Here is an 11,741-nt window from a genome sequence, read left to right on the forward strand (position 1 = left end):
ACTAACTTTACCTTCATAAGATGTTGATGTCTGAGGTAATAAAATGATTTAAAGTGTGTTTTCTGATTTCATTCTTTTCATGGAGAATTCATTATTTTGTTTATCAATGAACCTCCATCAACCTCCATCAACCTCCATCAACTTCTATGAACCTCCATGAACCTCCATCACCTCGTCCCCTCCGTCACAGAGGAGGAGCTAGATGACAGATTGTTGTTCTGTAGCTTTTGGTTCATTCATTTTGTTTTCAGTTTCACTTCCTTTTAGGGTTAGGGTTTAACTAGAGAGACACTTCCTGTTTGCAGAGATACACACAAACTATTTGTTACTTCTTCTTTCAGCATATATCTGAACTTCAGTGACGGTAAGATGTTTTACTTTCTGATTTTGGGTTATAATCCCAAAACAATCTGAATACATTCACAAAGTATTACAGTACATAGTTAAGGTACTTTTTACTTCATACTTCCAGTTTGTACTAACTTCATTGATGTTATGGCTCCTCCTGAATGAGCTGCGCAGTCAGGACAATCAGGCAGAAAGCCTTTATATACACATGTGTATATGTATATATATACATATATATATGTATATATTTACATATATATATATATATATATATATATATATATATATATATATATATATATATACATATATATATATATATATATACATATATATATATATATATATATATTTACATATATACATATATATATATATATACATATATATATATATATATATATATATATATATATATATATATATATATTTACATATATACATATACACACATGTACGGCGTCTTGTGGGATGTCCTCCCACATCTAACGACTTACAGGCTGCAAGCGCGTCACTTAGTGCCAACTGGGCAGTGAGCAGAGGCCACACTACAGGTCGCCCTCATGAAGCCAGTGTCTGCTTGTTTGGGCAGAGATGTTCCTACCAGTGACCTGCTGGAGGTCATTCTGGAGGTCTCAGCCAGTGCTCAGCACCTCTTAGACCAGGACTAGGTAGCACTTTGTAGTTTGGCTTTTTTGAAGAAAGGCTTCTCCATGCCTTGCAGGTTGTGGATCAGATGTTTGTGATGGCAGAACCTGAAGACCAGACTGAGAAGAACCAGAAGCCTCCAGGTTCTGATTTTTACTGGTCTTTTTCTCCACCTCCTTTTCCCCTATTTGCTATTCTCCTTCTCTTTCATCTCCCTCTTCTCAGTATTCTGCTTCATCTTCTTCTTTCTCTTCCTTCCCCCTCTTCTTCTTCTACAGTTTTCTACACATAATTCAATATTTTCCACTCTCATGTCTTTTCAGCTCATGTGTAGTATCAATACTGGGGTTAGTTTAGTTGAGCTGGATACACTGATCACTGAATACAGGGTGTGTGTGTGCGTGTGTGTGCGTGTGCATGTGCGTGTGTGTGTGTGTGTGTGTGTGCAGATGGACCTCCCAGTTGTTCAAGTCTGACCACTAAGGAGCTGCAGCAGAACCTGAAAGCTGTGAAGAAGAACAATCAACTTGTCAAGCTTGTGTTTGAAATCCCGTCAACTCGGATCATTGAAGAAGTTCTGTCCAAATACGTGGTGAGACTCCCACAGTAGACCTGTTCACACCTTAGCACCAGGTGAACGTACCTGTACCAATCAAGCTACCCTAACAGATAGCTTAGCTTAGCATAAGGACAGAGGGCTACAGGTGTCCTTGTCAGCAGGTGTACGAGGTGGTGGTGATGCGCTCCGGGAGCTTCGATTCGCGCCGGGTGTCCGTGGAGCGTCGCTACAGCGACTTCCTGCGCCTCCACCGCGACCTGCTGGAGGAGTTCCAGGAGGAGCTGGAGGACGTGGTCCTGCCCCGAAAGCTGCTGAGCGGGAACTTCTGCCCCGAGGCCATCGGGGGGCGCCGCCTGGCCCTCCAGGACTACCTGGCAGCCCTCTACGCCGCGCGCTGCGTGCGCCGCTCGCCTCACTTCCACCGGTTCCTCACCCAGCCGGAGCAGAGACGGGCCCACGGCCTGCTGAGAGCCGGCCGCTTCCTTCTCGCCGTGCAGCTGCTGCAGGACGTCCTGGAGATTGAGGAGAAGCTGCTGCCCTGGCAGAACCCCACCCTGACGGTGCCGACCCTCTCCGCCCTGGCGGTCTGCTACCGTGACCTGAAGGAGCCGGAGAGGGCCTTCGCTGCGGCGCAGCGGGCGCTGCCCCCCACCAGGCGCTACGGACTGGACCGCTACCGGGCCTCCCTGCTGCAGCTGCTGGTGGACTCGGGCTACGAGCTGGGTCGCCCCGTGGCGCAGCTGCAGGAGGAGCTGACCCTGCTGAGGGAGAGGGGGGAGGTGACCTCCCTGAAGGAGTTAGTGGTCCACGAGTTCACCTGAGTCTCTGCACTCGGCCTTCAACGTACTTTAAACTCACACTAAATATCTTCACACTTTGATTCTATTGGAGGAATTAAGATATTAAAATGTTTAAATAGTGTAAGAAGTAGATGTGTGTGTCTGCTCATGTACATGTGCACATACTACACGTACTCAGCACTGTCCATACTGGTCTAACTGGTCCCACTGGCATGGAAATTGGAAATATTGGGGAAAAAAAATAAAACCTTTCCTACTTGTAAAAACTCATACTGGAGATACTGGAGAAGGGGGCCAGTGGTACTATAGTGGTAGACGTGGGGGGGGGGGGGGGGGGTTATAATGATCCATCCAAGGGTTGGACTTGGATACAAGGACCAAAGCGAGAAGCATGGTGAGCTGGGGGCGGGGCTTAATCTACAGGGATAAACTGAATCACCAATAGACATTAGTGCCAAAGTCATGTGTGATGGGAGGATCTTCCAAAAGATAACTGGGACCACTTTAAATGATGATGAAGACGGACATAAACAAGCAGAAGGAGTAAAAACAGGATGGATCTGAAAGCTGCACCATGGTGGACAGAAGAGTGCTGCAAGGCAGTTAAAATAGGTATTTCATCAGATAGGATGGAAAAGCAGGTGATTGTGGTACATGTATGCATGTGTCAATAGGAATAGTTGAGTTATTAATTTATTTAATTTATATATATATATATATATATATATAAATATGTATTCTTTTTTATTTTAATAAGGAGAAGTGTGTAGTCTGATCCACACTCCGTGCAGAAGGTGGCGGTAATGCACCAATTAGACGGATGCCGACTGCCACTAAACCAGAAAAAGAAGAAGAAGAATATTAGCCGCATTGCTAGCTAACGACTGGTGGACTGCTCCTCTCTGACTTTAAGAGCTCCCGTAGTTTAGCTCCTTCCGTGTTCTCTGCTGATTAAAGATGACTGAGGACAACGTGAAACTCTCCAAGAACCTTTTACGCATGAAGGTAAGAGAAGCTAACGCACGGGACAAGCTACTAGCCGTGTTTTAGCTAGCGTTAGCTAGCAGCGCAGAACGCCGTCCACTAATCTCACGGTTATTGATTACCTGCCGTTTGCTAAAGTCTTACATGTGGTTAAAGGTGTGGTTTCTACATGCGTTGGTACATGTCAAACCAGTTATCAATTCGGCTATGTATTGATCCACTAAAGGTTTTCTAGATGTAGCAAAGATGGCTAATAGCTTGTCTCACGTTGTCAGCTGTGTGTTAGCTAGCTGAGTGACGTCAGCAGATGCATCTTTTGATCTTAAAATGATCCGATCATGTCTCTGTCTCCTGTCTGTCTGTCCCTCCCTTGTCTCTCTGTCCCTCCCTTGTCTCTCTTGCCTGTCTGTCTCCTGTCCCAGTTCATGCAAAGGGGTCTGGACGATGAGATGAAGAAGCAGCTGGAGGAAGATGAGAAGAGGATCATCAGTGATGAGCATTGGTACCTCGACCTGCCGGAGCTCAAAGCCAAAGAGTACGTCACCCACTTCCCATAATGCATCCCTCCACTGACACGCGTTGTAATGTTACATCACGTGGCATTTAGCGGAGGCTTTTGTCCAAAGCGACTTCCAATAAGAGCATTTCAATCATAAGGAACAAACTCCGAAGAACAAGGAACAAAGTCCATTTTCACAGCATCACGTGGGGAGGAGGTCCACATTAGTTTGTGTGTGAGAACATCTCAGGTCTTCTTGCTAGATCTCACACCATGTCATTCATTCACATCGCTCATGAAGTGTCCTCTTTGTCTAAATGTGTCCTAAATGGATTACGAATGCTCGCATTGCCCTCAAAGATCATTTCAGCGATCGCCACCGAGCTTAAAGCTGAACTGACAACTAATGTTTGTGCAAAATCTAATGTTGACGGTTATTTTGAGGTCAATGTGAACAGGTACTGAACTCTCTCAACCAATCAGAACGCTGGATGTCATTATAAAAACATCTTCTGCTCCTCAGGAACTTCATCATCGAGGAAAAGAGTTTTGTTCCCTGTGAAGGACTCAAGTTTGGTCGCATCTCCTTCAAAGGGTTTAATCCAGAAGTAGAGGTTTGTTGAACATGTGATGGTGGAGTTTGTCCTTTAGTTAACGGATGAGAAGTCGTCTGACCTTTGACCTCAGGAAGCACCCTGACTCATGGTCAGACACTTTGAGCCCTTCATGAACCCGAGTAAATTACCCACAAGTCATTGCAGCATGCAAGTTAAAATAGATATTTATTCATCTACCATTGAAATGACCTCGTCCACCTGGAAGAGTAGAAAGATGGACCATAGTATTTGTTGACGTTGTCATGGTAACTGATACCTGTGTTTACCTCAACATATCCCCTCCTCCTGAAAACGTCGCTCAGAGACTGATGCTGTCAATGAATCCACAAGAGGAAGAGGAGGCGGAGGAGGAGGAGGAGGAGACGAGCCGGATGCCAGCGGACGTCACAGACGAGGAGATGGCGCTCAGGTTCCTCACGTTCCTCTTATTGATAGAACTAGACGTCATGTTGGATGTGTCTCAGCGACACTGATCATCACGTTTCTTCAGGTACGAGAGTCTGGTGAGCAGCATGAAGAAGAAGTTCAGTACGAAGCGACAGAGAGCCCAAGAAGACCAGACCAGCACCAAGAGGGTCTTCATGAAGCCTCACGACTGACGGCGCTTTGGATTTCGATTGTTACCCACGCTGCTGGGGGTCAGAGGTCAGCATGCCAGTTGGATGTTATACATCTGTTTTTTTAATATGTAATTAAACACGTGGCGCCATGTTTATGCATCCAATATTAATTAGAATGTTCAAACAGTAAGAAGAGCGATGTGGCATAAGACCCAAAATATAAAGGTCAGACACTACAGCACCTCACCTGCAGGACAATGAACCGCCAGAGGACAAGAGACGGCTGTCCCCTGTGGGAGGGGCGAGGTCCTCCTGGAGGACGTAGCTGATCCACACACTGTATGCAAGTGAATAAATACCTGGTTTAAACTTCTCTTAGCATGATTCTCTACGGGGGCCTTAAGTCTCAGCTTCTAGACATCGACCCTTTGGAAGATGACAGGTGGTTGATAACCATTGATTACATGCAATCACACCCAGACACCAGGCTTCAGAGACAAATGGACTTTTATTCTGAAAGGCAGCACTCCCCCTGTTGGAGGCTGTAATGGAGGCCTACGAGGGGGGTGCGGGGGAGACAAGAGGCCTACGAGGGGGGTGCGGGGGAGACAAGAGGCCTACGAGGGGGGTGCGGGGGAGACAAGAGGCCTACGAGGGGGGTGTGGGGGAGACAAGAGGCCTACGAGGGGGGTGCGGGGGAGACAAGAGGCCTAGGAGGGGGGTGCGGGGGAGACAAGAGGACTAGGAGGGGGGTGTGGGGGAGACAAGAGGCCTACGAGGGGGGTGCGGGGGAGACAAGAGGACTAGGAGGGGGTGCGGGGGAGACAAGAGGCCTACGAGGGGGGTGTGGGGGAGACAAGAGGCCTAGGAGGGGGTGTGGGGGTCAGGCGAAGTTCTTCTTCAGGAAGCGGATGAGGCCGGTGGTGGACGCGTCGTGGGACGAGACCTCACAGCCGTCCTGCAGCTCCGGCTCGATCTTCTTCGCCAGCTGCTTCCCGAGCTCCACGCTGAGGGAGGCGGAGCTTAGATTGAGCCACACTGTGTGTGTGTGTGTGTGTGTGTGTGTGTGCGTGCGCTCACCCCCACTGGTCGTAGCTGTTGACCCCCCACATGACGCCCTGGACAAAGATCTTGTGCTCGTACATCGCTGGAAGAGAAATCCCAGGATCATTATGTTTTATAACAGTTTGTTAAAGAAACTGGAATCAAATATTTAACTGGTTCACTCTGGAAGAGCAGGTTATGTTTAAATATGTTGAGTTGACCAGCTGCTCCCAGTACTCCCAGTACTCACCAACCAGAGCTCCCAGCACGAAGGGGCTGAGCTTCTTGAAGACGATGGAGTTACTCGGCTTGTTCCCTTCAAAGACCTTCAGATAAAAACAGACAGTTTGAACAGCGTTGACAAATTAGAAATCAGTGGACGAAAGAATCAATTCTAAGCAGACGTGGTCACGTGACTGACGAGCACAGACAGACGTGGTCACGTGACTGACGAGCACAGACAGACGTGGTCACGTGACCTTGTGAGGCAGCAGCTGCAGCAGAGCGTCTCCCTTCAGGCCGCCGGCCTCCAGCTCGGCTCGAGCCTCCTCGGAGGTCTTCCCCTTCATCAGAGCTTCTGTCTGAGCCAGGAAGTTGGCCGCCAGGATCTGAGGACGCAGCAGGTCAGCAGGTGAGGTCAAAGGCTTAAACTACAGGTGAGGTGTCTGAAGCAGAGTGGGCGTTACCTTGTGGTGGAGGTTGTCTCTGATTGGATGCTGCGACTGAGCAGGAATGAGGAAGTCAGCTGGAATCATACGAGTACCTGGAGATAAAGAGTAAGTCAGTTCAAAGGTCAAGAGGTTGGGCCCGGTGTGTCGCGGGGGGGGGGGGGGGGGGGGGGGACAAGGACCTTGGTGGATCAGCTGGTAGAAGGCGTGCTGGCCATTGGTCCCTGGTTCTCCCCAAACGATTGGTCCGGTGTGATAGTTGACTCGGACTCCATCTTTGGTGATGGATTTACCGTTAGACTCCATGTCGCCCTGACAACCACAACCACGATAATCAATAACGCTCCTGATCGAGGGACAGTCCCCACTAATAGCCGACAGGACGCCTCCGCGTGATGCCACGCTGGTTGCGTCTCCGTCCACTGACCTGCTGGAAGTAGGCAGCGAAGCGGTGCATGTACTGGTCGTAGGGCAGCATGGCCTGAGTCTCGGCCTGGAAGAAGTTCACGTACCAAACCCCGAGGACAGCCAGCAGGACGGGGACGTTCTCCTCCAGAGGAACGCTGCGGAAGTGGTTGTCCTGCACAGGAGACACCAGTCTGGTTACTGGGACACCAGTGGAGACACAATGAATAGAGACAAAGACGGTCCTACCATCCAGTGAGCTCCAGACAGAAGCTGCTCAAAGTTCTCAAACCCTGAAACAGAGGTCAAAGGTCACATTGTGACAAACAGGTTTATTCCATAACTGTCAGTGTGAGGTTCTCATCAGGCTGAGTAAAGGTCAAAGGTCGCAGACGTACCAATGTGCAGCGCGATGGACAGACCGATGGCCGACCACAGAGAGTAACGACCTCCGACCCACTGAGGAGCAAACATGACATCATTCCCCACCAATCAGAGCTCGATCTCACATGAAACCATCCGAACGGGACCAACTTACATCCCAGAACTCAAACATGTTGGCCGGGTCGATGCCGAAGTCCTTCACTTTGACCTGAGGACCAACCAGTCAAACACTTTAGAGGCTTCCGGTCTACATGGTACACTACGGTGTCGTCACGGCAACAGAGGACTCACCGCATTGGTCGACAGAGCCACAAAATGTTTGGCCACAGCAGATTTCTGTGGAGGACAAACAGTTTCATCACAGCAGGGATCTACAGATTCATTTGGACTTCAACGAGTTCTCCAACATCCATGAGATCTCTACGTCTTCTACGGCCATCCCCAACCATCAGAGGAGTGTCGTCCAATCAGCTGCCAGGAAGCTAAGGACTCACGTCATTGGCTGTCTGGAGGAACCAATCCCTGGCCGACTCTGCGTTGGTGATGGTCTCCTGAGTGGTGAAGGTCTGGGAGAGGAACACAGCACATGATGGGATGGGAACATGAACCTCCATAGAGTCACCTAATGAAGAGAAGAATGCCCAAGTATTGATCCCCCCCCCCCCTGGACGTTTGCTCATGTAGGTCAGTTTCAAAGTGAGTGAAACTTCTCTCCCTTTGATCCCCACAAGGTGCAAAACACCCTTTAAATATGAAGAGTGTTCAATAAGGAACATTCCAGTAGACGGATCAAGTCTTTTTGTCTCATTGGACCAGTTCCTGTAGCTGCTGAAGAGAAGCATGAAGCTACACCACCATGTCCCCGGTTGGGGTGGTGGTCTCAGGGTGGGGTTGGGTTTCCTCCACACAGCGTTTTGCATCGAGACAGAGAAGATCCATTCTGGTCTCCTCTGAGCAGACCCCCTTCTTCCCTCCCACATGACTAAACTTCAAAAGGAATTTCTTCTGCGCTCACCTTGGAGGCGATGATGAACAAGGTGCTCTCAGCGTTCAGAGGAGCCAGAGTTTTGGCCAAGTGAGTCCCGTCGATGTTTGAGACGAACCAAACCTTCGGTCCTCCTGAGGAGTACGGCTTCAGAGCCTCCGTCACCATCAGAGGTCCCTGAACGCACCACCACCAACACACACATCAGTCAGTCTGTCGCACACACATCCCCACACACACACACACACACACAGCTCACCAGGTCAGATCCTCCGATGCCGATGTTCACCACGTCAGTGATGCTTCTCCCACTGAAGCCTTTCCACTCCCCGCTACGCACCCTCTGTGGACACAGCACAGGTCACCACCCCCACGTCTCCACCTGCACCCCCCCCCCCTCCAGGGTACCTACGTGGCAGAAGGTCTTCATCTTGTCCAGCACGCGGTTCACCTCAGGCATCACGTCCTGTCCGTCCACTTTGATGGGCGTGTTGGAGCGGTTTCTCAGAGCCACGTGCAGCACGGCGCGGCCCTGAACGCACCACAGCCGGAAAGCTCCTTTAGCTTATTTGCACTGTTAGCTACTCACCAGTAGACCAGTGGTCTTATGAGAAGAAACCCTTCATCACAAAGCAGGGTTCAGGTGTGTGTGTGTGTGTGTGTGTGTGTGTGTGTGTGCATTTCTGTGTGTTGAGTTCAATGACCTCGGTGAAGTTGATCTTCTCTCCAGAGAACATCTGGTCTCTGGCCTCCTCCACTCCCCTCGACTTGGCCTGTGAACAGTTACAACACTTTGTTGCAGCAGCGTGAATGTGACATCACTTCCTGTGTGACCACATTCCCTCAAAGACAAAGACATGCGATAGGACACCTTTACACAATACACCTGTTGTGTTGAAATATTCCTCTTTGAGAAGATTCATTGTTCTCACACGAACAGGAAGTTAAAGGGTTTTGTTCCTGCTGACCTTAAAGGAACCTGATGTTAAACATGAAATAAACCCTACAGCGTGTGGTCAGTAAGAAGCACGGAGCCATGAAGGAAACTGGGTCCGTTTGGGGAAACATTTGCTTTCACAACCGATTGGAACATAACGGACGACAGGATCCTTGTTGCTTAATTCTTGCACAGTGAGCAGCGATGGAGACACTCTGCTGAGTGGCTTCTAGTCGCTTCACTTATTGACCAGTAAATAATCATTCCTCATTTTACATTAAATGGTGTTAGTCGATGGTGGAGGCGGGGCTTAGGCAGAATCCATGAACCTATGTAATTAAGTGTTATTTTTCGTGGTGTGGGGACATTTGGGCTTTAAGCCGAAGGAGGGAGGAGAGCCAATAAGAACCATCCGCTCGGCGCCCACCTGAACTTCCTACTTGTTGGTTTCATTGAGGATCTATTTTTTCACAGTACGATTCCAATGTCCATCTATTGTGAGGAAGAAGAGGCTGCGTGTTCCTGGTGTGATGGCAGCCGTTAGCCTTCAACATGAGGCCCAAAATAATTCATCTCCCCAAACGACAGAGTATTTGTACATACAATCCATCGGGGTGGTTCCTGGTGGAGACTCGCCTCCGATGTGTGACCACGTTTCATGTGGATCTGAAGTGGTCCACGTTTGAGACTTCCAGGGTTACTGGGCAGCAGAGTTGTGCTTTTTGATGTTCAAGTTGTAGAATAAAGGATCATCTACAACATTAAGCTCTGCTTATTCTAACATTTATAGTTGTGTGCATGCATGCGTGTTACCATGGCGAGCAGCATGGTCATCACTTCCTGGTTGATGAGGTTCTTGGAGTAGTCCAGCAGGATCTCTCCATCCTCCGTCTGCAGGGTGGTGCTGTTGGGGTTACGTTTCATTGTGAACATTGTGACTGAGGTGCTGCTCACACACACACTGAGGAGGAGGAGGACATGGGACACTGAGGAGACTAAAGACGAGCAGAGGGGACCGGGCCCATCGTGCCCCACACCCCCTTCAACAGAGACTCTGCTTGATCTAATGGTCACATCCATACGTGCGTGATCCTTTGAACCACAGCAGATCTTCTCACGAGGCTCATGAGTCCATGTCTTTAGCAGGTCTCACCGTAGAGATCATTTCGTTGTTTATAACAATAAATCTATAAGAGTAATGAGATTTATTCCCCAGTGAAGCAGACTTGCAGCAGGATCAACGCCTCCGTCTTCTTGGTTCCATTATCGGACACACCTCTGCCCGCATAACGCTCACTCTGAGCGGATCGGATGACGCCAACACACCGGTGACTTCAACTGATGACTTAGCTTTAGCATTAGCTAGCTAGCAAAGAATGACTGTCGTGATTGACAGATACTCTGCAACAGGTCACCTCTAGAAATAATATATGGTGTTATTGTGATTTAAATATTTTTGTCCCACAAGTGTCATCGTTTATTTAATCAGAACATTAAAAACACACCGTAGAACATTGTCCTCATGACGTCACGGAGCTTTTATTAAACATTCCTCCGCTTGTGAAGATGCTAGCTGTCCGGTAATGGACGCTGTGACATTAGCACCCCTTAGCACCGTCCCAGGAGGCCTGTCGCTCCCGAGACGCGTTACGACGGACACGTGAACGGTTCACCTGCCGTGTGGGACCAGCTGGGCCCAGGACAGGTGGGCCCACTTCCGTTTCGGAAGCCAACGCGGATCAGTACCGATACGAACCGCTGACCTTGTGGCTGTAACAGCGCAGGAGTGTTCACGCATTAACACGCACGCACATTTACCCACACACGCACGCGTTTTCAAACGGTGCTGCTCGAGCCACCACGCCCACCTCCACCTAGCCTCCGCCTGCACCAGGTGTCATGACGTACCTGAAGGTGGAGAAGCGGTCCTGGTCGCGCTGGAACATGTCCCTCATGACGAGGCTGCCTCCGTTAGCTTTGTACCACTGCTCCAGCTTCTTGTAGTTGGGGTCGTTGGTGAGCGCCATGGTTCTCCTGGTTCTTCTAACACAGTGCGGACCTTAGAAGTGACGGACTGGACTCCGTGTGCTGATGATGAGGAAGAGGCGATGAAGACACTGACAGCAGGAAGTGGTGGCATCCGTGTTCACCAATGAGGCTTTGCTCCACAGGTTTAAACTCCTCCCACTATCACGGAATACCTATGGAGCCACATCAGTGCCGGTAAAACAGCCCAAGCATGTAACCCTGTATGCAGATAGATTAGTGCCGGTAAAACAGCCCAAGCATGTTACCCTGTATGC

At 49.3% G+C, this 11,741-nt stretch overlaps 3 protein-coding genes across 6 annotated transcripts; 2 read left to right on the forward strand and 1 right to left on the reverse strand.

Moving 5' to 3' along the window:
• The first annotated feature begins 271 nt into the window (after positions 1 to 271).
• snx20 (sorting nexin 20) lies at positions 272 to 2,627 on the forward strand. Of its 2 annotated transcripts, none has more exons than XM_037452040.2 (4): positions 272 to 364; positions 1,073 to 1,139; positions 1,446 to 1,588; positions 1,714 to 2,627. In XM_037452040.2, the coding sequence occupies exons 2-4, from the start codon at positions 1,085 to 1,087 to the stop codon at positions 2,374 to 2,376; spliced, it is 861 nt and encodes a 286-aa protein (XP_037307937.1). In that variant the 5' UTR covers positions 272 to 364; positions 1,073 to 1,084; the 3' UTR covers positions 2,377 to 2,627. The 2 variants fall into 2 exon arrangements, with proteins under 2 accessions (XP_037307937.1, XP_062419047.1); XM_062563063.1 differs by having other exon boundaries at positions 1,717 to 2,627.
• Positions 2,628 to 3,180: 553 nt separating this feature from the next.
• Positions 3,181 to 5,166, forward strand: mphosph6 (M-phase phosphoprotein 6). The gene is made up of 5 exons (XM_037452041.2): positions 3,181 to 3,360; positions 3,762 to 3,874; positions 4,362 to 4,452; positions 4,758 to 4,864; positions 4,946 to 5,166. The coding sequence occupies exons 1-5, from the start codon at positions 3,313 to 3,315 to the stop codon at positions 5,052 to 5,054; spliced, it is 468 nt and encodes a 155-aa protein (XP_037307938.2). The 5' UTR covers positions 3,181 to 3,312; the 3' UTR covers positions 5,055 to 5,166.
• A 568-nt stretch (positions 5,167 to 5,734) lies between these two features.
• Positions 5,735 to 11,617, reverse strand: gpia (glucose-6-phosphate isomerase a). 3 transcript variants are annotated; one of them, XM_062562817.1, is made up of 19 exons: positions 11,347 to 11,617; positions 10,252 to 10,342; positions 9,206 to 9,274; positions 8,914 to 9,033; positions 8,761 to 8,844; positions 8,532 to 8,678; positions 8,011 to 8,082; positions 7,808 to 7,852; positions 7,671 to 7,724; positions 7,531 to 7,591; positions 7,382 to 7,425; positions 7,155 to 7,307; positions 6,910 to 7,039; positions 6,746 to 6,822; positions 6,539 to 6,667; positions 6,310 to 6,385; positions 6,096 to 6,162; positions 5,880 to 6,022; positions 5,735 to 5,756 (listed from the first exon to the last, which is right to left on the reverse strand). In XM_062562817.1, exons 1-18 carry the CDS (start codon positions 11,463 to 11,465, stop codon positions 5,899 to 5,901), a joined length of 1,662 nt encoding a protein of 553 aa, XP_062418801.1. In that variant the 5' UTR covers positions 11,466 to 11,617; the 3' UTR covers positions 5,735 to 5,756; positions 5,880 to 5,898. The 3 variants fall into 3 exon arrangements, with proteins under 3 accessions (XP_062418801.1, XP_062418800.1, XP_037307932.1); XM_062562816.1 differs by lacking the exon at positions 5,735 to 5,756 and adding an exon at positions 5,779 to 5,818; XM_037452035.2 differs by lacking the exon at positions 5,735 to 5,756 and having other exon boundaries at positions 5,782 to 6,022.
• Between the last annotated feature and the right edge of the window lie 124 nt (positions 11,618 to 11,741).

The sequence above is a fragment of the Pungitius pungitius genome, chromosome 6 (genome assembly GCF_949316345.1).
Source record: "Pungitius pungitius chromosome 6, fPunPun2.1, whole genome shotgun sequence".
NCBI classification, from domain to species: domain Eukaryota; kingdom Metazoa; phylum Chordata; class Actinopteri; order Perciformes; family Gasterosteidae; genus Pungitius; species Pungitius pungitius.